At 42.3% G+C, this 26,307-nt stretch overlaps 1 protein-coding gene across 1 annotated transcript in view; it reads left to right on the forward strand.

Moving 5' to 3' along the window:
* The window catches only part of FBXW8 (F-box and WD repeat domain containing 8), a gene marked incomplete at both ends in the record, with an annotated part of 108,205 nt that overhangs the window by 73,783 nt on the left and 8,115 nt on the right, over positions 1–26,307 (forward strand). The window contains one exon of the mRNA XM_084253384.1: positions 17,609–17,736. Within this exon, the coding sequence (XP_084109510.1) occupies positions 17,609–17,736 (128 nt within the window). The remainder of the gene's footprint in view (positions 1–17,608; positions 17,737–26,307) is intronic.

The raw sequence follows: 26,307 nt of genomic DNA on the forward strand, positions 1-26,307 counted from the left end.
CTTTAATTTTTTCATATTTTTAATAGATTTTTTTAATCTAGCAGGTCCTGTTTCTCTGACTTAACTGAATGGATCATTTCTGTAGTGATGTCATAATGGGTTTATTTGAGAAACCACTTAAAGGAACAGTTTTAAATTGCACAGAATTAGACTGGGCCATGCTAGGTACTTTTTTGTATGCCCCTCAAAATATCCAAGCAAATTCAAAGCTATAAGCATAAGAATTAACTGTTTAACACCTTAATTTTATGAAAATTCCTTTTAAAAAGTTTATGGTCCCTCAAATAGCTTGATACTTGGTAGTTTTCATATGCATTTTAAAATTGAGTGGAAGTAAATTTGCTACAAGAATGTGATGAAGCATCTCTCTGAAATCTGACAGTAGTGTTTATTTAGTCAGGCAAATATGTACAGTACAAACCTGTGTGGGATGGTTGGTTATTGTTAGTAATAACTTTGCATTGAGATGTTTCTCCAGCATGAATGCCACCTACTCAAATGCAAGGAAAGCCAAGTGTTATCTAAGAAACTTTCCTTATTTTGGCGGAAGCTGGATTTTCCCTCTGACTGTGTTTAATGGAGTTTCTGCTTTTGAGAAAACTGCATTTTTAAGAAATGCAGCTGTCTTATAACATGCCTGTATGTGTCGAGCCATGTCATGGGTGGCTCTGTGAGAGTTTAGTATCGTCCTGCTACCCTGTAATGTAATGTCATAATTCTCAACTCATCTCCCATGGTGCACGCGTCCCAGTGCCCACGAATGCCGAGTTTGGCTGTCTGCACGCGCGCCAGCAGCATGTGCTCCAGCACATTTTATGAGGGTGGTTGGTGACTATTAGCAGTAGAGTTTGCCTGGAGCTATATACACTTGGGGCTTGTGTCTGTGCCTCTGGCCTGTGTATCTAGGACTCAGATGAAGGCTTTATGAGAACAGAGAGTTTGGTTTATCTTTGTTTGTGCCTGATACAGAACTGGGGTTTAGCTATAGTCCATTATTGATTAACTGTGATAAAAGCAAACAGTGAAGTTCAAATGTTGATATAGAATTTTAGTGAGGAACTAAAATGTCCCTAACCAGAAGAAGCATTCCAGAGGTGTTATTTTTGTGTAGTTGGAGAATATCCTGTACAATATGTACAATATGATAATCACATCAGCATGCTTAGGCACCAAGCTGTCTGAGCATTGAGTAATAATGGTTCAAGTTCATCCATTCATGTGTCCGCCATCCAGCCCACCACGCACTCATCACAGATAGTTAGGATCACCAGTTGTGTTCCTGGTGTTGGAGTCTTAAAATAGCATTATTCAGCGCACATATTCAACAAACTGGTGCTTAAGTAACCTCACTCCGTTAATAAGCATAGATTTCTAAGGAAATAAAACCAAGTAACTTACCAAAGGTTCATTTCTTTCTTAAGGAAAGGCTTGTGGCTGCAGCTGGTCAGTTCCTTCCAGCTTGGGTCAGAAGGAGCAGAGGGAGAGCGAGAGCTCTCGTGCTGGGTTTGCTTATGCACAGAGATGCTCAGGCCTGGATTTCAGAGGCCAGAAGTAGGGGCCACACTTGAGTTTGCCAGCATTTCCTTTGCCAAGTAAAGTTGTAGGAGAAAAAAGATTTTTTATCTATCTTCACTCTTTGTTAAAAGAGCAGATCTTCAAACATCTTTAAAAAAAACAAAGTGGTTTTGATCAATGCCTTCACTTGTTTCAGAAATCCAAAGACACGAAAGGAAGAGTATGCAGTGTCCTTTCAACCTGCCCCCTGCTTTCTTTTCCTGGAGCCAGATCAGTGCCAGTTTATTGTGCATCCTTTCAGAAATATTTTATGCACGTGTAAGCAAATTAGCTTACAATTATCTTCACTCCTTTCTTTTATTTTTTATTTTTTATTTTTTTTTATAGAGGCATGCTTTATTTATTTGTTTGCTGGTTTGTTTGTTTGTTTTGTTTATACATGCACTGGGTACAGTCAGAAGCGCGGGAGGGTGAGAGAATTCACCAGAGCCAGAGCGGGGAGCAGAGCAGGCAGAAGGACCGAAGTACACTGCTGAGGGGAGCAGCGGGCGGCAGGAGAGGTCTGCGCGCCATGTGGGACCCTCCTCTGGTGGCCGGGGAGCAGCCGGGGATCGAACCGGCGCCACAGAGGCCGCGCGCAGTTTCGCAACCCAGCGCTCAACCGCTGCGCCACCGGGGAGGCCCTTCACTCCTTTCTTTTAAAGATATAAATGGTGAAGTACCAGCTTACTGTTCTTTACTTAGCTTTTCCTATATCACAATCTCTTGGAGACCATCTCATCATTTCTTATAATAAAGAGCTTACTGGTGGATTGGGTGTGTGCATGCCATGTCAGTGTGTATGTGTGACATTATATGATGTACCTGGTGGATGTCCAGTGATTAGAGATTGTTCTCAGCCTTTTGCTATGGCAAACAACACTGGGCCCACATGAATATATTTGTAGGATAAGCTCCTGCAGGTGAGCTTGATGGGTCAGAAGGGTTTGGGCCTTCATGATTCTGATAGACATCGCCCTCTGTAGAAGGCAGATCTGGGGAAGTATGTGAGTGGCAGTGCTTCCCATTTCCCTAATAACTCACTGACATTTTTTCTTTCGTGTGCATAACAGGAAGATCACAACAAAACTGAGGCCAGAAGAAATAAATAGAGGTCTGTCTGGCCCTGCCCTTCATTTGAGTTATTTTGTAGCTTTGTGCTTCAAGATGAGCAACTATTTATTGAAAATCCCTTTGCTTCACTTAGAATCAGTGCAGTAGGACAGACAGTCCTCACAGGCTGTGGTTAGATGGAAGGAGCTGCAGCTCACACTGATAGGTGCCCCTGCTCGATTGATTTGGAACTGCTGTGGAGAGTTTGTGATTCCTTTAAGATTTAAATTAACCTGCCTCTTTTCTCTTCTGTAAAATGAAGAGAGTTGGACACCTTTCTGCTCCTGTACAGTACCCATATTCCTTAATTCTTCAAGTGAATAGGTGGCTAATTTTTCCCCTTAATTGGTGGAATTGTGTGAATCTGATTCACCATTTTGGCTGCTGGGTAGCTGAGGGCTTCTGGAATGGGTTGAGGAATCCACTGCCGTACTGTTTCTTCTAGTACAATGTCTTAAGGACCATGCTTGTTGCTGGCAGAAATGATTGGGCAGGAGATAGTTTGTTACCTTTCCATCAGTTCCTGTCTCTTGTTGGGCAAGAGGTATATGGTGAGAATGTTACTTGGAAGTCTTTTACTTCTAGGTGAAAATATGTTAAGTTTTGATGTTGCATTCTTAAGTTCTCAGACTTCACTGCATAAGTGACCTTAAACGTAGCCATTGCTAAGTGGCCTATGATTGTGGAAGAAAGCAAATGTAACCCCAGTGATTCTGGCCTCATCTCTCCATCATGCTGCAGTGCAGAGACCAGTGTGAACTCTGTTAATGTAGCCTTTTATGCCCAAACATCCCTTTAAAATCAGTTTTTATGTCTCATATTTCCTGAATCTGTCAAAAATAACTTCCATCCATGAAAATGTATTTATGATTCCCTATCATCTTTATTAATTCTTTTGCTACCTGCATTAAATTTTGCTCTCAGAGGTGGAAGGTTGGAAGATAGAATTGCCTCATTTAAGAGCATTATGTTGACGATGAGTCTCATGCCTCATAAAGAAAGAGAGAGATCCACTTAGAGCTCTTAGCATCATTCTATGTATTTGGACATATTTCCTAATTTAGTTCTGAAGTACTTGGCATTCAGTAGCAGATTGTATTAAGCAGCATGCAGCATGCATCCTAATCAGGGAGATGTGAGTGAAGTAATCCAGAAGGCAAGGCTGGAATGTGTTTGACAAGGACGCTCGCTTGGCGCTGCTGCCTCAGCTTACATCACGCTGGAAAATAATTACTAACGTCTCTTATGGTAATCATTCCCTATACACAGACGTGAAAAGACTGGATTGGTTGCTTGCACTCATGAGTGGTAGTATCTGCCTGGGAGAGCCTTTGGAACCAGCGTTTGTGGATTCTGGACCCATTCTTTAATCATCCTACATCAAATAGGAAATCTGTCTTGTCTTTTGTTCGAGGGGCCATTCCAGAGACAAATAAAAAGCTTGTATTTTACAGGCAGTGTGAATACTTTAAAATTGAAAGTTCATAAAGCAGATGTCTCATTTATTTTTCACTTTCACTTATAAACCTTTAAATTTTTTTATATTGACTTTCTTCTTGGCGAAGTTTAGGAAAGTAGCTCTTGGAAGCCAGTTGGGTTGTTGGGTAATGTTGATCACACAGGGAGCCATTCACTGAACATCTCGTCACGCTAGATTTCTGTTGGCACTGGAACCGGATGGATCGTGCATTCTTGTGGGCCTCACCACTGGTTTTCTCTGCTTTGAAATGAACATGAGGTAGTAGGGAGAATGTCTCCGTGAGTTTGCTGATCTCTAGAGTGGTGGTAAGTTATACAGATAGACGAGGATTGAACCTTCAAGTGTTTTGTACGTGTTTGAGTGTTAATATGGTGTCAGTTGTGGATGTAAATGAGAGTCTCCTCACATGTTGTGAGAACCCTGGAGTACCTCTACGGAGGCTAGGGTTGCTCAAAACAGTGCAAGAGACCTCTGACTTAGAGACCTTGGGGACCCAATTCATTTGTGATGGGCAATTCTGCGAAAAGTGTTTCTTGGAATGCTGCTGTTACTCGTAGAAGCAAAGAGTGCTTTAGGGTCTAGTGCTCCTGGGAGAGAGTGGTGAAGGTTACAGGGAGTGTCAGGAAAAGTACTTTCTGCTAAATCAAGGTAGTGAGGGCCTCCCCAGTGGCGCAGTGGTTGAGCGCTGGGTTGCGAAGCTGCCCGCGGCCTCTGCGGCGCCGGTTCGATCCCCGGCTGCTCCCCGGCCACCGGAGGAGGGTCCCACGTGGCGTGCAGACCTCTCCTGCCGCCCGCTGCTCCCCTCAGCAGTGTACTTCGGTCCTTCAGCCTGCTCTGCTCCCCGCTCTGGCTCTGGTGAATTCTCTCACCCTCCCGCGCTTCTGACTGTACCCAGTGCATGTATAAACCAAACAAACCAGCAAACAAATAAATAAAAGCATGCCTCTATAAAAAAAAAAATCATTTAAATCAAGGTAGTGATAGAACCTTTGGGGATCGAACAAGGGTTCTGGAGTCAGATAAACTTTAGGTGAGTTACACTTCTCAAGTTTCCAAATGGGAGAATCCTGGGAAAGAAAGGAGAGTCCTGGGACTGGTGTTTGGTTCTTGTTAGGAACTTCCTCTACCGCCCACCCACACTGGGTTGATGGGGTCCGGTGAGAGTTCATAGGAAACCCTGGGCAAGGGGGCAGTCTAGGCAGAGGCTAGAGAAAGGAGGGAGTTTGGGGGACCAGGGGGATAAGAAGTGGTGCTGGGTGATGATGCAGGCTCTCTGGTCATAGGTACCTGTGGGATAGCATGGGAGCTGTGCTGAAGCAGTGCTTTGTAGTAACAGCAGTCTGTGGTCTCTACAAAATTCATTTTCCCCAAAATTGCTTTGAAAGAATGCATTTAGGGCCTCCCCGGTGGCGCAGCGGTTGAGCGCTGGGTTGCGAAACTGCGCGCGGCCTCTGCGGCGCCGGTTCGATCCCCGGCTGCTCCCCGGCCACCAGAGGAGGGTCCCACATGGCGTGCAGACCTCTCCTGCTGCCCGCTGCTCCCCTCAGCAGTGTACTTCGGACCTTCTGCCTGCTCTGCTCCCCGCTCTGGCTCTGGTGAATTCTCTCACCCTCCCGCGCTTCTGACTGTACCCAGTGCATGTAAAAACAAACAAACAAACAAACCAGCAAACAAATAAATAAAGCATGCCTCTATAAAAAAAAAAAAAAAAAAAAAGAAAGAAAAAAAGAAAGAATGCATTTAGCTTAGAGAAGGATGGCTCAATCTCATTTCTTGCAGAACTACTGCAGTAAGTTACTGTGAATGCTGAGTCACTTTGTATAAAAGCCTTTGAGATGTGAAGCCTTAATGAAGAAGACTGGAACTGAGTCTTTAGTCTTTGTTCACACATAGTTTTTGCATTTCAGTGATACTTGTATGACTGTCTAATGTTTAAAAACATTGAACAGTATGCTGATCAATGAGACAGTTCATCAGACCATTACATTGAAGTATAGTGATTGTTTGCCTTTCTTTCACCTTTTACATTAAGCTTAGAATTTTATTTAGGGCCTAATTTTTCTAATGTCTCCTGATTATGTATGTGGAATTTCCATCCTGCTTCCCATCCCACACCCATGGGAGAGCATGAACTTGGACAGGCTTGGCTTCTGTTTCTTTGTGCCACATTGTCAGTAAATATGTTCCAAACAGCAACTAGGTTTGTTAGGGTTGAAAATCAGCTTATTTTTTAGTTAATGAAGATTGGACAGGGCTATTAGAAATGTCTACCTTCCACTACATGGTTTGGAGATACATATATATCTCTCCCCAGACAGTTGAAACTGATGACCTGATGGTGGTGTTTGAGGGGGATTAGGAAACAGAAAGAGGGCACACAGAAAATGTGCTCGTGAATTTGAATTTCAGAATATTTCGAATGTTTAACTGTTTTCCAAATATACACAGCAGCTTAAACTAGACTAAGAAAATATTACAAAGTAGAGAACTTTTGTTTTTTATTCAATAAATCGATGAATATGATTTATTAATTTACCCAGAGTTTAGTCTTCTATAAGACACTGCCTGAGAGAGTGGGTTTATAATTAACTTATCAATTATTGAGTTGCAGATGAATCTTCTAATGGACAGAAAGTAACTTTTAGGCATTCTCTCAGTGAGCTATTAATTTACGGTTTTGTAGATAGGCAGAGGAAAACTCCAGCTTAGTTCACGTCTGAAAGATCACATTCCAAATAAAGGGACTCGGGAGGAATGACTAGATTTACAGCATGTCAAAATGAGGTCACAAATTGTCTATACTGGGCAGCAGACAGAAAGCAGCTCTGCCTGTGACCTGGGTCCCAGCCTCTGCGCGCCACTCTTGCTGCTGAACAGTGCCCTTGATACTGGACCAAACTCACTGGACCTACGCAGAATTGATACTCAGAGTTGAACGTCTGAGTCTTTCTAGGTGAGGATGTTCAACCCTGGCTCCACCAGCTTCCTCGGGTGGCCTCTGCGCTGTGGCATTGCCTTAGGGTGTGAATTCTGATCTCATGCCCACAATTAGTCTTAAAATGTCTTAAAATATATGTTGAAAGTGACATTAAGATAACTTCCCTGGCCTCCTGCATTTTCCTCACTTCTGTGCCACCTGTTAGCATCCCTTCTCATGGTCCCGTTCAGGTTCTGTCAGGGCCAGGGTGCATGCTGAGCGCTGTGATCAGGCCCATCTTCTGCCTGCCTTGCCAGGCCCTGGGTGCTCAGGCTCCTTCTCTCCATCCCACACCTCCAAAATGAGCCCCTCACTCCAGCCAGACCAGGGCCATCCAGAGCATGTCATGCTTATTCCCACCTAGCAATAACATTCCCTCTTCCCTCCTATCTTTCCAAGTGCGTTCAGGGAAGGTCCATCCAGAGTCCCACCTACCAGCAGGCGCTTCATCAACTCTTCTGGCTCTTGGTGACCGTCACCCCCTGCTCTGACTCTCGCAGCAGCCAGGATCTGCACACCACACTGTCCTTGCCCAGCACGGTTCTTAGATCAGTATGGCTTGGGAGGCAGGCAGTGAGGTTTCGTAGTTGAGTAACACCTGATTACTGGTTGAAAAAGAAGTTTTTTGGCTTGCGCAGTCAGTAGCAGTATAGTGCAGGGGTTCTCAATTCCAGGAGGTATCAGAAAAATACGGTTCTTTGGACCCTACCCCCAGGGCTTCTGATCCAGTGAGTCTGGGGTAGGACCTGAGAATCTACATGTCTGCCATGTGCTGCTGGTCCTGGGGGCTGGAGTAGGTGTTTGCAGAGCATGGGCTTGGAGGTTGCCCACGAGGTTTGAATCCTAGTTCCAAAACTTAGCAGTAGTGTGATTTGACATCTTCACCTATGATATGCACCCTGTGGAAACAGGGGTCGGGTGTGAATGTGTTGAAGTGCTTTGCATGTACGAGAATACCATAAATGCTAGTCCTTCTTAATGACCTTTTTGTCCGGAACCAGGAAAAGGCATTGTGATGGGTGGCAGACATTGGCACAGGGATGAGAGCAACTGGGCTCTTGTCTTCTGCTTCGTCATTAGCTGTGGATGAGGCAAGTTATTTTAAATTGTTTAAGCCTTGGTTTCTTTATGCATAAAAAGTAGACAGTAGTATTTGTCTCTCTTCCTTCTTGTGGTTGTGAGAATCAAATGGAATAATACTCTAAAAGAATGTGTGGAAAGAGATACTGTGATTATTAACAACAGCTAGTATTTATAATGTCATCTCACGTGCAAACCCCTGCTCAGCACATGTCCTCCGGTGCAGGCTTGGCTGTGTAGTGCTGTTGCACGTCGGTAGGCCCTCTAGTCATGTGAAGGGGCTCCCCCAGCGTGGGCTCTTTGCCCTGTGCCAAAGGCCCTGATTGACCGCTGCGGTCTTTTACGCTCTTCCATAAACTGCCGTGTGTTTCGGTGATGGGATGTCCACGCATTCTGCCTGTCTGCCCCGGCTAGCCTTTGTGCAATCTAACTTGGGGCCAAACTAAAAGTGGCCAGCTTAGTCAAAGAAAACTGATGATCAGGTCAGTGTGGTGTCCTGAGTGAGGTGCATGATGCTGAGTCTCTGGGCTTCTCGATGTCTTCATGTTACAGTCTTCTCACTTACTATCTTCTCATGTTTCACATCTCATCTGAGCAACTTTGAATTTTAAAAGAGTTCATTTCATAGTGAAACCTGATTTTCCTCCCTTTATAAAATAGATTTGATAATTTTCTCATGGGGACCGTCATTAGTTACCTCTGGTAAATATTTGTGAAGTGCTTTGAAACTCCACGATGAGGTGCATCAGGAACAGAAAGGGAAGGTGTGAGGATTTTCAGCTTTCAGTTGTGCAGTTGCATAGTGATTACAATCTCTTTGCTGAGCTAAATACTCTGAGAGTTAACATTTCTTGTTTATTGTCTATACTCCTTAGCTATTCTTTGTGGACATATCTCTCATCCTTATTTTAGCACCAGGACAGGGATTGTCTGGAGCTCCCTAACGCATCACAGAGAGCCATATTCTGCTCCCTGCACAAATAGACCTGCCTGCCTTTATTATTCTCACCACCTATGGATGTGGGGGAGATTTGGATCATGCTTGCTGGATTTCACCCGTGCGCTTTCTTGCTCTCTGGGCTCTTTGCAGCCTCAGGTCACAATAGGTGTTCATTTGGCCTCGCTTTGGTCCTTTGTAGACATCTGCCCACATCACAAAGCCCCCCACGTTTGGCACAGTCTACGTGATTGGCACTGCTTTCCCGGGCAGAGTCCAGTCCTGGAACAGCGGGGGTTGCAGGTGCATTGGCACGTGGTGGTGGGGAGAGCACGCGGGCCTTGCTACCCAGCGCCTGGCGACGCTCAGCAACACCGTCCCATCCCTGAAATATCTTGGCCTCATGGGCTTGTCACTCCAATTAAAACTTAAACATGAAAGCAGCCCAGGCTGCTTCTCTCTTTGTGCTGAATATGAGTATGGGCTGTGCCAGAAGCATGTCATGGAAACAGTTGAGAGGGTGCTTCATTTCAGGGATCTGTGCTTGTATCAGGGGCCCTTTCTTTCTCAAGCTTTGCATCTTGCTGGTTGCTGCTAAGTATACCTGAGAGGCAGGTTTTTGTTTGCCAACAGAAAGTCACCTTTGGGATGGTGGTGAAAGTCATTTTCCACATGTTCGCAGATACGCAGTGTTACCAAGCCGCACGCTCTGACTTATCTCTGGCAAGGACTTACAAAATAGTCTCTCTGGCTGATTGTCAAAAATTACATCATATTGGAGTAAACTGCTTTTAAATCAGACATCCATTATTCATGTATATTAACTGCTTTTTTATTTTTTTATTGGCTGTTTTGTGTATGATTTACTCTTTTCTCACTAGCTCCCCCTCCCTCCACAATTGTCTGTCATTCTCATCATTTTTTAAAAATCTTAGCTCATCTGTGAATTTATAGATGCTGTTCACTTAGCTTTGTGTGTGAATATCGATATGCAGACCCTGCATTTTTTTGGTAGTAAAAATTTTGACTTTTTTTGTGGGTCATATTTATATTAGGTCAGAGCAGCAACTTGGATTGTATACATCGTAAATTCTATACCAAAGACTGAGAGGGCTTCTCTTTTGTTTCTTTTAGAGAGAGAGAGAGAGAGAGAGAGAGAGAGAGAGAGAGAATGTATTTAATGAGTATTGCTAGTCTTGTACTTCCAGATCTGTGTTGAATGAAGCTGTATCTTGCACTTATGAAATATCTAAATATGCTGCTCTTGGTAGAAAGGAAATTGACTTAATGTGTGTTCGTTTGTATGCATGAGGCGTGTCTTTACTGTAAGGCTGGCATATCATTCCCTGTAATCGGTAGATACAGGCAGGGAGGTGCAGCGTTTATTCATTCTTTCATCACATATATAGTGAGTCGCTCCTGTGTGCCAAACACCAGATACTTTCCAAGGAAGTATCTGTTCATTCCAAACGGTCATGCTGGAGGGTCCCTATGCATCTGGCGTCTTCGTGGCCACAGTACAGTTCCCCTGATTCTTGCTACTCGGCTGTTAGGAATAATAACGACTTAATACAGTTTGTTCAATTTATTTAACCCAAATTCAGCATGGTCGTTGTATATAGTCAACATATGTATATTTTCATGTGTATTTACTCGAATCTTTGTTCACTCTTCCTTCCAGCATCTCAGACCTTTATTCCAGAGTGATTTTCCATCTCCCAAAAGTATATGCTTTAGCAGTTTTTTAGTGAGGGTCTGTTGGCCACAAGCATTCTTTGTGTTTTTAATCTAAAAAACACCCTCATTCTTGAAAGGTGGTCTTGCTAACCTTTTGTCATTCCAGGTGGACAGTCATTTATTTCCTCTCTGCTGCCCATGTCCATCGCTGCTCCTGAGATGATGGCTGTTGCTCTACTTGTCGCTTCCTTGTGGGACTCTCTTCTTTTGACTACTTGGAAGATTTTTTCCTTGCCTTTAATTTTCTGTGATCCACTCGTATCTCTAGGTGTGCTTGGGATTTCTTGTGCTTGCTTCCTTCGGGTTGTAGAAAATTCTCAGCCATCCTGTTATTGAAAATTTCCCTCAGTTCTCCTGCTTTCTGAAATCCAAACTAGGTGTGCATCAGACCCACTTTTTTTTTTTTTTAATATTTATTTATTTATTTATTTATACATGCACTAGGTACAGTCTGAAGCGTGGGAGGGTGAGAGAATTCACCAGAACCAGAGCGGGGAACAGAACAGGCAGACCAATGAAGTACACTGCTGAAGGGAGCAGTGGGTGGCAGGAGAGGTCTGCGCACCATGTGGGACCCTCGCCCGGTGGCCGGGGATCAAACTGGCGCTGCAGAGGCTGCGGGCAGCTTCGCAACCCAGCGCTGAACCGCTGCGCCAACGGGAAGGCCCCGAGATCCACTTGTTTTGTCCTCTGTGCTGTGCTCCGCTTATTCAAATTTTCCATCTCTTTCTCTCTGAGTTAGTTTCTGAACAATTACTTAAATCTCTCTTCTAGTTAGTGTACTCTCTCTTGAACTGTGTCTTATTACTTGTTTATCTCATCCATTGACTTTTTAATATCTAGAAATTAAGTTTGTTTGGTTTTTTAAATCTACTTAATCAGTTTTGCTGCTTTTGATCCCCTATCCCTTTATTTCTGTAGACATTTTCAGCATGTTTATTTTGTTTTCTTTACCTGAAAACTGTCTGATATCCTTGGAAATCTAGTTCTTCTGTTGTTTTCTGTCTCACGTATTATGAGCTGTTTCCACTTTTTTCTTTTCTTTTTTTAATTGTGGGGTTCTATTTGGCTGATCTTGATTTGTAGAGGGGACTGGTTGAGTCTCTTCACTGAGAAGATCGGTGTAGAATTAGCCAAAGAGACATATTAGCAACCTGAAAATACTTTGAACTCTTACTGGACAGCCTTATCAGTAGTGTAAATTCAAACTTGCCCTGTGTTAGGACCCACGTGTGATTGTGGCAAACCTTCCCCATCCCAAGTAATCCTCAGGCAGACAAGTTTCTGGGCAGACTCTTTACTGATGTTTTTTTTTACTGAGTCACCATCAAAGGCCCCAGCTTCCAGGCAGAGGTCTTCATTCTGATGTTCCTCTTGGTGCTGGCCAGAGTCCTCTGCCTCAGTCCTCTAGTCTCACTGCTTTTTCTGCTTTTAGCACTTGCTTTATTTGGGGCTTCTTGCAATTTCTCTGACTTCTTAGGAGGTTAAAAAGACTGTAGGGCCTCCCCTGGTGGCACAGGCGGTGAACACTGCGCTATGAAGCTGTCCGCAGCCTCTGCAGCGCCAGTTCGATACCGGCCGGCCTGGCAAGGGTCCCACGTGGCATGGCAGACCTCTCCTGCCTCCCCCACGGCTCCCTTCAGCAGTGTACTCCAGTCAGTCTGCCTGTTCTGTTCCCTGCTCTATCTCTGGTGAATCCTCTCACCTTTCCGCGCCTCTGGCCTGTATTCCGGTTCTTGTATAAATAAATAAATCTTTAAAAAAAAAAGTAAAGGAATATTTGTTAATAAACTGAGTCTTACCCAGCATGTTCATAAACAGTTTTAAACGGTGTTTATAAACAGACATTCTCTCTGCCATGTTGTCACAGGTGGGACCTTGCACCTGGATGCAGGTTGGGTGTGCTAAAACAGGCGGTCGTGGATAGAGTGGTGGAACCTTCTGTTATGAGTAGGATGAAGTGATTCCATGTACAAGCCAACAATAATAAGATTAGCTATTTAGGAATAGGAGACTGTTAAGCAAAAAAACCCAAATACCTGAGTATGTATTGTATAGCAGGCTGCTGTGAGTGCTGGGCTGGCCTCCTCTCCTGCACCAGCCAGTTCATTACAGGCACTTAGCTGGCACCCACACCCAGCACAGCCTGGCTCACTAATCAGTGTTGGTGAGTGAGGGCTGGGGTGCTGCCCCAGGAACCTCCCTTCTCAATCCAGGACAGTGCTGCACAACATGTGGCGCCAGGTAATAAGAGTGACACCTCACCTGCAGCAGTCAGTCTCCACAGTGACTCTCAGGCCCTTCAGTGTTTCAGAACCACAAATTTGGGAAGCATCAGGAAGGCAAATGCACAGTTCAAGTTAGCAGCTGGGAACACCAGATAAAATGTGCAGACACCCTTTGGCACTGACGAGGAGAGAATAACTTTGCGCTGAGCACAGAATCAGATTGATTGGGATGGAAGAGCGGAAAGCATGAGGACTGTTTGCCTTACTTTCTAGAACTTCTTACTTTGACTTTGCTCTCTCAGAAGAGCAAAATAGATGTGGTGGTAATGGCAGCGAATTACTGGGGATCAGAAAAGAAAGTAGGTAGACTTTGTCTTCTCCCAGAAGTTTACGAATTCTTCCTCTTCATGCCTTTTATATTTTACTCTGCTTCATTTCAGCTCACTTTTTCCTAAACTTTTACTCTTTGACATGTTCCTTTTGGAAAATGGTGACAAGTTTCAACTTTAATTCACAAGACCTTTTAAAATGCTGCAGTCTCACAAGGAAGCCTTTGGACCACTCCTCAGCCCTTCTGAAGGCAGCGCTGGGGTTCCGCGGAGGTCAGTTAGGGGCCAGGTTGACGTCAGTGTAGTGCCTTTGATAGAGCCAGGAAGATGAGGAAGACTCACTGTTTTGGTAAACTGAATAATAATTAAAAACACAAACGGAGTTCCTTTCTTAATTCATTATCAAATGACCAGAAGTCTAGGACTGCAAGACTCTAATCTCTGCTAAATCCAGTTCTGACCGGGTACAGGAGGAAGTTGACTTGCTTTGAGCTCACCCCAGTGCGGGGTGCGGGGGGGGGGGGGGGGGGGGAGATAGCCATTTCTCAGTTCTTCCCTTCCTAGTTTGTTTGGAAAACCAGGCCTGGTTTTCACGGGCCACACCTGGAAGGCCCGTCCGCCTGCAACCAGGGCCATTGCTGATGCTTCTCAGCTGCAGGTCTGTGGCCCCGCCTCCTTGCTGACTCCACGGCTGTCCTACAGTGTGCAGCACCAGCGCTGGGACCTGCCCGTAAAGTGGTGTCGTCCTCGGAGAGGCGAGTCCCATGAATGGAGTTGCAGTTCAGCTGGCAGCTGTGTCCCAGCTGACAAAGTAGATTGTTTCAGCGGGCAGGAGGCTGATGCTTCTGCACCTCATCCCTGGCCCTGTTCATCCAGTGCCCAATGCATAGATGATGGTTAATAAATATTTGTTGACTAGCTGTAGGACAAATTGCAGCATTTATTTTGGCTAAAAAATTAGGAACAATCTTAATATTCATCAGTATAGAATTGTATATCCATAGAAAAATTTTATGCAGCCATTTAAAAGAGCCAGATCTCTCTGACAAGTTACTTAATAGGAGAAACAAGGTGTAGAATAGTAATCCCATTCAGAGAAAAGAAAAACCTGAGCATGAGACTGACAAACAGAATAGAAAAAGTCTAGCAGTATATATACCAAACTATTAAAGTGGTTATTTCTGTGAGGTGGATATACTTGTTACCACTCTTTGTTATGTGTTTATGTTAGAATTCTTTTACAAATTCTGTTAAATTTGAAATCAGAAAAAAAAATTCTTTTAGAAATAGATTTCAGAGAAATCTGAATAATTACAAGTTAGGACTTTAAGACTGGAATTTATGAAAATACTTCAAGACCTCTTAGAAGAAAAGGCTGACAGAAAGAACCTTCTGAAAGTTCTTTACTAAGACAATACTTGCTTCTACCTACTGCCTTCTCAATCAGCCTGGGAGCTAAAGGAAAAGGGAACCACCCAGTGTCCTGTGTCTACGCTGCAGTTCCCCTAGATACCTTTGCAAAATAACACTAGTTACCTTTGCAAGATACGCACTAGTCTTAACATGTTATTGGTTTCAGATAATTTTAAAGAACATCAAACGCCTGTCAAAATTTGCTCTGTAATCACTGTACTCTTATGTAATATACCCTTGGTATTGAAAACAAAACAAAACCCAGCAACATCTATTGATTTGGCAGTCACATTAGTGCAGTACATTTTCCCCAAGATTTGAGCTATGGGTAGTTTTTCCTTCTTTCCAACATATCCATACACCTCTGAGAGGGAGTCAAGTGGCCATGGACTGAGACTCACCCAACTAGGGCAATAAAGAGAAAAATTAGTCTAATGCATGGTCTTAACAAGAGGGAGAGTGTGCACATGAATAATTAATCTCACTAGTCTGTGGCAATCGGATAAAATGAAGTCCCATTTGCTCAACCTTATTAAAAGAGAGAGAGTGCGTGAGAGGGAGGGAGGGAGAAATGGTAAAGGTCATAAGGGACCTGTAACATGGGGAGAATCGCCTTTGAGATGGGTAATGTGTTTTCTGATCTCTGTGGTCTTTAACTAAACGTAATGGTAAAGGTACTCTTTGGATAGTTCTGATTCATTGAATTATTAAACATTTTAGAAAATACTTGACTCTTGACTGCTACCTTAGATGTCTTTATGATGAATTTGCAGAGTCTTTTAGGAGAGGGATTAGATCTTATTATATCACTCAGAAATGATCCATATTCTTATCAACAAAGAACTTCTAGAAAAAGTCAAGACATATTAAAAGACTCAGTATGAGATTTTAATTCTTATGTTTACCTGGGACATTTTTACATTTTAAAGTTCTTCCTTCCAGCTATAGAAGTTGAAGTATTTTAAAAACAAGATGATAGTAAGTCCAAGTACCATCTCGAAAGCTCCATATTAATATATAAGTACAGAATATTAAATTTATAATCCACCACAAGGTGGTTATTTTCTCTTTTTCCTCACTTTCCAGCAGCTGATTTTTTGCAATGTTTATGTAATTCTCTAGAAATAGAAGATTTGATTATTTCTGTGTTCTTACTTAGGAGAATAATCTTATTTTGGATATCTTACAATTACTGAAAATTTCTCAAATTTATTTTCAACTGCTGGAAATAAAAAGATTTAAAGATTTAATTTATAGCCTTTATGGGTTATGAAGGCATTTTGAATTTTGAAATTTCCTTCTTTGAGATGCTGTTAACAGTAGTTAATCCATATTATTACAATGTTGTTTAAGAATTTAGGAATTTCCAAAGATTAACTTCTTAGAATGTGTGTTGACAGTGACATCAGTGGTTCAAGGTGAAAATACTTATATTAACTTCTCAATACTAAAATTATCTGTATATTGATAGTTAACAAGAAAGAGAGAACACATAATCTTTTTTTAATATTTTATATGTTTTTTACATCATTTTTCATTTTTGTACAATGTATGCATTTTCATCTTGGTTATAGTCCCCATACAATTCCCACCCCCCCTTGCTTTGATCCCACCCCCACCCCCCACCCCTGTGGTGCATCTCTGGTTTATAGTTGCTTGTTGATTTTGATTTTTACTTTATTATAATTAGTCTTTTTCCTGGTCCCTTATTTAGGTTTTCTGAATTCCTGCTATGAGTGAGACCATCTGGGATCATGCTCAGCAAAATAAGCTAGAAAGAAAAATAGAACACAAACTCTTAATGTGTGTGCAAATCTCTCTACAAAATGTTAACATTAAAACTGTCAAGTCCAAGATTATTTTAATGTATATGATCAACAGAATAGAATGTATACTGGGAAGTGTGTGTGTGTTTGTGTAAAATCAAGAGGCTTTTGAACTGAATTTTGTGGCAATGATTGTTTCTTCAGGACTTACAAAAGTGGCTAACCTACAATAAGCATTATAAGTTAAGTGGGATTGAATTACTAAGGTTTCTTTAATTAAAGACTTACATAATCTTCAGTAGGATTCTTAATGAATCATTTTTTCCCTACTGCTGTAGAGAAGGCACAGACGTATTGAGATATAATAAATACGATGTCTAGAGATCAAGGGTACCTTCTTATTTGCCTCCATGCCTTATGGAACAAAGCTACCTAAAATTAGCAAATGGAGTCACTAAAGAGAGAACTGTTTGGAACTAAGATTTTGTGTTTTGATTTATAGTCTCCCTAATTTCTGAATCATGGTTAACTATGCCAGCTTCCTTTTCCTGGATACTCATCAAGTTCTTTCTCTCCTCTGGTTTAAATACCAAGAGGGGTGAGAAAGAGAGCCTGTGCTGGCTCATCTGCACGTCTCCCTGGTCTCATTAACTCCAGATCAGAAGTGTGGTTGACCCATAGTTACTTTCCAGTCCTCTTTTTCTTTTCAAATATTGGAATATCCTAATTTCCCCTTGTAGCATTTTTGTGTCCTATACATGAGTTTGTACTTTGCCTGAGGTACTCTAGATTTTCCTTTATATCCCGTTTGCATTTCCTTTTGTCATTCGAATGGCTGTATTCTTATACTTTCTTTACCTGGAAAGGGTCAGGAAATTAAGAGATGTAGAGCATCTTCTTTAATAGGAGCTGACTGGTAAAGGTCTTGCTGAGGTGAAGTGTTCACTGTAGGTCTGCCGTATGTAACTGTACACCACATTTTCCTCCTCCCCAGATCCTGGTCTATAGCTTGGAAGCAGAACGTTGCCTCTCGAAGCTGGGGAATGCTCTTGGGGACTTCACCTGTGTCAACCTCAGAGACAGCCCCCCCAACCTCATGGTCAGTGGCAACATGGACAGAAGGTATGTCTGACTAAAAATCAGCCTTTTATCGCCACAAGCAGCTGATGTTGAGGCCTTGCCCTTCAGCCTCCACTGTGCTCACTGATTGCCTCTGTTGCTCACACTCCTCAGTTCTTACTTCACAGCTTAGCCCACCTGAGTTCTGCCCTGATCTAAATGCTGTCTCTGTGAACTCGGAGAACAAAGTCTTGTATTAGGTAATAGTTGGATAGAGCTGAGTCTCTGCCTTATTTCTGAAACATCATGGGATGGTTGCCTTTTAAGCCATTTGGTGGACGCAGTTGGTGGAAGGTCCAGTGAGACCACTTGGAATATCTTTTGTCCCCCTGCTGCAAAATTTGTTTGGCATTTAAAAGCTCACTTTCTAATATTAAAAACAATAACCTAAGGGATGAATCATGTTCAACAAAATAGGGTTGCCTGCCAAATGATGTCGAGAGTGTATTTCAGAACACTATGGTGTCCCTCTGGTGATGGAGGAAAAAAAGAGACTTCATGTGAACCGATTCCAGTTTCTATTTAGCTGATTAGCAGTCTTCTCTTTAACGCATTGGCTTAGGGAGTTGGATTTTCCCGATACAGGTCCAGTGCCAGCCATGGACGCTCCAGGAACCATCAGCACGAAAGGATTAAAGTGTTTGAAAAAACCCTCCAAGTCCAAATTCTCGGATTTTTTGCTCCCCGTCCTTGGTCCCTCGTCTTTTCTTTGCCTTTTCTTTTCTTTTCTATTTTTTTTTTTTTTTTTGGCTGGTTATCTACGGTGTCTGATCCAGTACCCCCAAAGAGAGGTAGCATGGCTGGAGGCCAGGGTCTGCAGCACTCCTCCCCCGGGCCCAGCAGCCCTGGGCTGCAGGTGGTGGGCTACTCCATGGGGGTATCAGATCATGAAGTGGGTATGCATTGTGCCAAATCCCAGACTTGTGTCACACCAGTGTAGCAACTTGCAAAAATAATTTTGTCAAATAATATTTTCAACTCCTAACCTTCACCCCTCCCTTAGGGCAAAAAGATAATGTGAGTATGGTTATTGAAAGAAAATACTCCCTTATTTTTTCTTAAGCCCTCCTAAAATGACTGATATTGCTGATGCTTGAGAATTGAGCTCCTCCATGTGTGTCTAGGCAGTTTCTCTCTTAAAACAAGGCGTGATGACTGGACCCACATGTGGCACAGTAAATGACACAACCCATTTGTAGTTTTAATCTCATGTCTTAGTTTCCAGACTGAGCTACACAAAGGCCCTTAGCTTATCTGATAGGCTTTCCCCACAGGGACCCAACAGCTACTCTATTTCCAGGAGAGAAAAATGCTCTTTGGGCATCCAGATGGCAGGGTTCAGGATTGGAGTGTTTACAGCCTGAGAGTTAGGTATTCGGCCACAGCTAGGCTCATGGAAACCAAAATGGTGCTCCTGAGAAGACCTCTGCTCCCTGCTTCGCTTAGACCAGCCAGCTCTAGAAGATCAGTGAAGCTGGACTCTCATGACCATGTGCAGCTGTCTATCGTACTGTCAGAGACCTGGCTAGACTTACAGCTCACTTTTTCCTCTGGAGAGGGCTGCCTGGTTGTGTAGCTACCACCAGAATAGGAGCCATGCACGCAGTGTGAAAGGGCCCTCTGGTGATTGTAAAGTCCACAGTTGACCATGTTAAGTCCGTTTTATTAATAAAGCAGTGTTAGGTGATTTTTTTGTTTGTTTTTGTTTTTGGTTCTTTTTAACCCTCTGTAAGAGGAGTAGAGGCATAGAACAGACGAATGACTTGAGAGTTGGGGTGGGAGCTATCCTAAGTGGCATTTAGTCAGAGCCAGGCCTAATTCTCTGTGCTAGCTATTTGACCACTGCCAGTGCCATCACATAGGGTGCTCTGTAGGATTCAGAATAGCAGCGATAGCAGAATTTGAAACAGGGGTTAAAAAATTGTACATCTGGAAAAAGGAAGGCACAAGCAATCTATACTTTTAAATATAATAGAGGGAAGGAAATCTTGTGTTTCTTTTTATCCAAAGGCTTCATAGCTATAAGTAGATCTCCTTAAAGACACATATGCTTTGGCTTGTACAGCTTATATTTTACTTCGTAAGCGGGACCAAGGGGTCAAATACTATGAGGAAAATTTATCCTTGGCTGTTCACTTAATGGCCGATAAAATTTTTTAAACTTGGAATCCCCTTTTTAATTTAAAAAACAATTTCCTTTGAATTCTCTTAGTACTTTATAAATAACTTGAGAATGAAGTAGACTCTACAGATACATAAAACTGTCTAAGGTTGAGACAAAAATAAATTTTTCATTAGAGAGGGAAATCAGCATGAATTGGTTTATAAAACATGGGTGGAATTTTGTAAAGAGTTATTTTAACAGGAGTGGTGGCAGAAATTAAAAGTAAAAAAATAGCTCACCCAGCCTGTCAGACCTTCCAGAAAAAAAGAGGCTAACTTAAATCTGATGAAGAGAATGATTAGTGTGAAAATTGAGATGTGCTTTGCCTTTGCTGGGAGCGGGAAGGGTTTGAAAGTAGAAAGAGAAGGATAGATGGGGCTTTGTAGAAGAGTTGTAACACTATAAATCAGTGAGTTTTTCTGAATGCATACTTGGTCTTTTGTGGAACCAAGAAGAAAGGTATGCATTAGGTGTGAGCACTGGGTGCTAGTGTCTGCGTAGTGCTTTCTTGTGTAACAATACATTGTATGATTCTAAGATGAACCTTTTTTTTTTTTTTAACATCTTCACATCCATGAAACCATTTGCAGCATTTTAAGTGTTAAATCCATTAATAGTGCTTCCTACTGTCAGTGTATTTTCAATTAAAGTATGTATTTGGGAAAGGCAAAAATGAAATAAGAGATTAGGAATTGGAACATCTATAAGAAGCTTGAATGGCGGGCCTCCCCCGGTGGCGCAGCGGTTGAGCGCTGGGCTGCGAGGCTGCCCGCAGCCTCTGCAGCGCCGGTTCGTTCCCTGGCCGCCGGCGAGGGTCCCACAAATAAATATAAATAAATAAATAAATAGCGGGTCTCCACACGAGTCCCATTGATTAAAAAAAAAAAAAAAAAAAAGAAGCTTGAATGGGTTACCAAGAGAAAGTCTGTAGGACTTTGGTGTTTGTTTTTGATTAAACTTGTTTAGGGTTCACTAAGCAATTATAATCTGTAAATTCATGTCTTCAACCATATTCGGGCCATGTTTGGCTACTATTTCCCACACTAATCCTTTTGTCTTTTCCTTCTGCATCCTAATGGTGTGAACAGATAATTATCCCACAGTCACAGGATCTCTGTTCATTCTCTTTGCTTGCTTCCCTTCTGTTCTTCAGATCACAGCTTTCTGTGGTTCTGACTTCAGGCTCACTGACTCTTTGCTCTGTCATGTCCATCCACTGACTTTTTTCAGATTTTATATATTTTGGTTCAAATTATTTAATCAGTTCTTTTTAATAGTTTGTTTCTCTGCTTGGAAATGCCATTCTTTGCTTCATGTTCTCTTTATCTTGTGGGATGTGGTTACAGTGGATGTTTAGAAGTCATTGATGGTCCCTAAAATAAGGGTTATCTTAGTGTTGACATCTATTTATTTTTATCCCTTGAGAATGAGTCAAATCTCCTGGGTTTTATTATTTGGGGTTGAGGTGTGGGGGTATATTAAATAATTCTGGATTGTATCTGGATGTTTGGAATGTTATGTATGTACTTTGGGTCCAGTTATGTAATTCTCTGGAGAATGTTGATTTTGTTGTTGTTGATGAACATTCACCTAGGTTAGGATCACACGGCAAGTTCTATTTTGTATCTGAGGGTGGTAACTTCATGTCATTCAATTTTCAAACCGTGGCTCCACTTTTTGAACTCTATCCTGCACAGGCTTCTAGTCTGGGGCTAGTCTGAGATAACAGTGGTTTAAATCTTAGTTCTCAGTACCTTTGCTATACTGCTCTGTGGATCCCTCCTGCATGGCTCAGGGATGAGTCTGGGCTTGGTGGCATTCTCTGCTTTTCTCCTCTCTCCAACCCATTCCGGTCTTCAGGGACTCCAGAAGATTGGGTTTCTCTCAAGAGTTTTCCCTGCATCCATCACAACCACCATGTGGCTTTGTAACTAGGGACTACCTGTGGAGCAAAACTATAGAGAAGAGAGCAAGAAAACCCCCTATAAAGATTGTCCCTTCATACTCCTTCTTTTGGTTCCTCAGGAAAGGGGTGTTTTTGTTGGAGTTCTAGCTCCTACACCATCTTGCAGCTCTCCTAATGGAGCTCATGCTCAGGGAAGGGTGGTGAATACGTGGGAAACCCTTGCTCCAGCAGGCCACTTCTCCACAATACACTGATTGACTTTATTCTCCACATCCTCATATATTCATTTTTTTGGTTCTGTTTTGTCTAGAGATTATAGTTGTAGTCAGCAGAAGACCAAGGCAAGGGAAGGACTTACTCTACCTTGGCCAGATTCAGAATTCCCACTTTTTTTTTTTTTTCCATTGAGGCATTATATGTGATTCTCAGGATTTTCCCTCTTGTGTGTTTTTGTCTTCATGATCCATGATTCCAGCTGAGGTGGTCAGTACCATGAAACCAAACTTGCAGAATGGGAACAGATTATTCTACCAATTTTCAAGATCTTTGAGTTGCACATCAAATCTAGGGCTGCTCACTCCCACTTGTGTAACCTGCCTGTAAGATTCAAATTCCCAACCTCTGGTCATCAATGTTTTCAAATTCACCGTGTAACCATGCTTCATTATCACAATTAGCAGCTGTACAATGAAGAATTACTGTAGTCGGCAGTTTAGGGACTGTATAAATGAGGTTCCTTCCCATTCTGTTGCTCTTAGTTTCATCTGTGACCTGCTCATTCCTCTCCCTGAAATCAGGACTCTAAAATAGAGAAGCTTATTTGTGCTCTGCTAGGGAGAATCAAAGTAAGAATTGGGGTGGTAAGGCCATATTGGGTAGGTTAGTGGGTTGCCAAGGCAACAGTCACCGAACCAACAAACCCCATTGCTTTTTTCAAACCCCAATCTCATTTATTAAAAAACAATTTTAGAAGCGTTATGGAAATAAAATTTACATATCTGAAATTCACCATTTTAAATTGAACAGATGATTGTTTTTAGTAAGCACACAAGGTTGTGCTCCCATTGCCAAATCAATTTTAGAAAAGCGTTTATACCCCAAATGGAAATCTTGTGTCCTTTAGGAACCCCTCCACAAACCCCTCTCCTGCCTTGCAGCTCTAGACAACCACCAAACTATGTCTCTGTGGACCTAGTGTGTTTTAAACATTTCATATAAATGGAATTATATAACACACGATCTTTTATGACCAACTTTCCCACTTAGCATAATGTTTTCAAGATAAACCTGGATTGTGACATGTATCAATCAGCATGTCATTCCTTTTTATAACCAAATAATATTCCACTTTATGAATATTCAGTACTTATCAGTTGATGAATATTTGGGTTGTCTCCACTTTACTATTATGAATAATGCTGCTATCACTCATGCACAAATTGTTGTGATGTGTATTTTTTATTCTCTTGATATGTACCTAGGAGTATAATTGCTGGCCTATGTGGTAACTCTGTGTTTAACTGTTTTGAGGAACTGCCAGATCTTCCAAAGTGACTGCACCACTTTATATTCCCACCTGTAGGGTGTGAGCGCTTCAATGTCTGCACATCCTCACCAGGACTTGATGTTTCTCTGGCTATAGCCATCCTAATACGTATGAAGTGGTAATTCGTTGTGGTCTTGATTTTCTTTTCTCTGAGATTAATGATATTGAACATTCTTTCATGTGCTTTTTGTCCCTCTGGATAAATGTCCATCTACATCATTGGGTTATTTTGTGATTGGATTATTTGTCTCATTTAAGTACAAAGATTATATATTCTGGATCCCTAATCAGATACATTATTTGTAAATGTTTTCTCCTACTCTGCGATTTGTGTTTTCACTCTCTAAATGGTGGTCTTTGTTTTTTTTTTTAAGATTTATTTATGCATACAAGAAATGGGGTGTAAGCCAGAGGTACAGGGGTGAGGGGATTCACCAGAGACAGAGTGGGGAGCAGAACAGGCAGATCTACTGAAATACACTGCTGAGGGGAGCAGCAGGGGAGACAGGAGAAGTCTGCTGAGCCATGTGGGTCAGCTCCCTGGCCAGCTGGGGATTGAACTCGTTCTGTGGTGGCTGGCGATAGCTTGATGGCGCTGTGTCTTTAACCCCTGTGCCACCAGGGAGGCCCTCAGTGGTGGTCTTTGAAGTACAAAAGTTCAGTCTATCTTTTCCTCAGGGTATGGCTTTGTTGATAATGCTGTTGATGTCATATTTAACAAGCCATTTGCTAACCCAAGGTCACAAATATGTTTTTTCTTCAAATAATATTAGTGTTGGCTCTCACACGTAGGTCTCTGATTCACTTGGAGTTGCGTATATGGTGTGAGGATAGGGGTCCAACCTCATTCTTTGTGGATTTCCAGTTGTCCTAGCATCTTCTGTTAGATTATTCTCCCCCCCCCAACCCCCACTGAATTGTCTTGGCAACATCAAAAATCAATGGACCCAAAGATAGAGATAATATTCTAGGTACATTCATCTGATTAAAACTGAAATGGCAATTACAGTTTTCATGTTTCATGTTTCTAGTTTGGGCTCATATAGCTTATTTTAATGCCATGTACATCATCGTTACTGTCTACATGTGTATGATGAACTGGCTTCTTAAGGATCATAGAATGTTCAGCCTAGCAGAGCTCTTCTAGACCATTAGCACTGGCCCAGCAGAGAAAACAGGTCCAGAAAGGTTGAGTGATCAGTCCCAGGGGCTTATTACTCTTAATGGACAGTATACAGAGAACTTATCTTCAGAGCAATGGCTTTAAAATACTAGGCATTGCCTGGCTGGACTAAACTGGGCAGTTCTACCTGAAAATGCATGTTTTCTAGTCACAACTTAGGGTGAATCATTCACCAAAGGCCATCCCCAGTGCTATGTAGACAGAGTTATTGATTTTGGCATATAAGGTTATGTTTTAGACCCTGTTAATAGTCCAGGTTCAATGAGCTAAAACAGAATCATGTATTGATTTCTTTTAAAAAAAAAATGTTTTCTTGATTAATTTGGTCATTTAAAAAAACCCTACATTTTAATGCCTTCTTGCTTGTTCTCTCTATTTTCTGAATAGAAATATTGCTGAAGGTCAGGTCCCTCTTAATGAAACTACAGAGCTGGAGTCTGAATAGACTTCATCTTTGCCATCAAATACAGTTTGCCTGATTATGATGTGGGATTATTTAATCCAAACCAATAGGAAGCCAGCCCTTAGTGGTGACCCCCAATTAAAGAGTCTCAGAGCTTACTTCTTGCCCTGACAAATATAAAGTTGTGGTGTGCTTCTGGTCCTACTGCCTGCTGTTAGAGAGAGAGAGAGTGAGTGGGGCGTAAATGTTGTATTTGTTCCATCTGCAAGTGTTATAATAAGTTATTCAGAGCTCTTAGCACAGGACCAACTAGAGCGTGCCTCCCTCTCAGTTCCAGCACGTTTTCCTGCCCATCAGATGGATGCTCCTCTGTTGGAGTCTTTGGAAGGTTCTGGTGTCTTTTGTTTTAATTGGCGGGCTAGGGCTGACTCCTATGGCGTGATTTTCATTAGAGAGAGACTGGAGAGAGGGAGTGTTGGAACAGCCCTCCAAACCCAACCATGAATATTAAACATAATACAATTACAGCCTTTGGACCAATTATTTTTCTTTTCAGCGGGTAAAGTTGATGAAATACTCACTAGTCAGGATTCACAACATCGAGCATTGGCTTCTCTCTGTCCCTGGAATCATTGTCTTGGCATAATTTTGTGCCCGTTTGCTGTGCTACCTGTTTCCCAGTGCCTCGCACTGAGTGCTGAGGTCACAGGGCTCTGCCAGGGCGCACAGTGGTGGGGTTGGTGTTCGGAGCTTCCTTGATGTGCATCTGAATGGCTCCTGCAGACCTCGCACACCAGGTGTTGCTGTCGCTGTCTGTTGACAAAAACCCGAGTGCAGCCTCTCTAAGGGGGAGGTCATAGAAACACTTTTCCTTTTTTCCTGTAGGGAGAGACTCAAGTCTGTTTTGGCTCATTTTTGTTGTCCTTAGTGATATGAAATACGCTAATGCTGTTTCTTTTGGTGTATTTGTTTATTTTGTTTGGAGCCATCCATGCTGGTGTCTAAATACAATAGGAAAACAGATGGCAAACTTTGAACTTCTGGACCAAATTTGTGTTTTCCTTTGTCTTCTTAACAGCCAAACTGTAAATTACGGAGTATAAATATTCAACAGAGGAGATCTTTATGAAAATCACCATAGCAAAATAAGCCCTTGTTAACCAAATAGCCATCAAAAAGTACTTGGGCTAAAAATTGTTTTTCTACCATCCCTTTTAAGTTCCCATGAGGAAGCAGTGCAGCTCGAGCCTACAGGCAGAGTACCTTTTTACAGCATTTTTACCTCCCGTCACTTCTCTCTCCAGACCTCCTCAGTTCTCTTACCCACCGATGCCGGAAGATGGTGTCTCTGCATGTCAACAGAGGGAGACCT

This window comes from Talpa europaea (genome assembly GCF_964194135.1).
Source record: "Talpa europaea genome assembly, chromosome: 14".
In the NCBI taxonomy this organism is placed as follows: domain Eukaryota; kingdom Metazoa; phylum Chordata; class Mammalia; order Eulipotyphla; family Talpidae; genus Talpa; species Talpa europaea.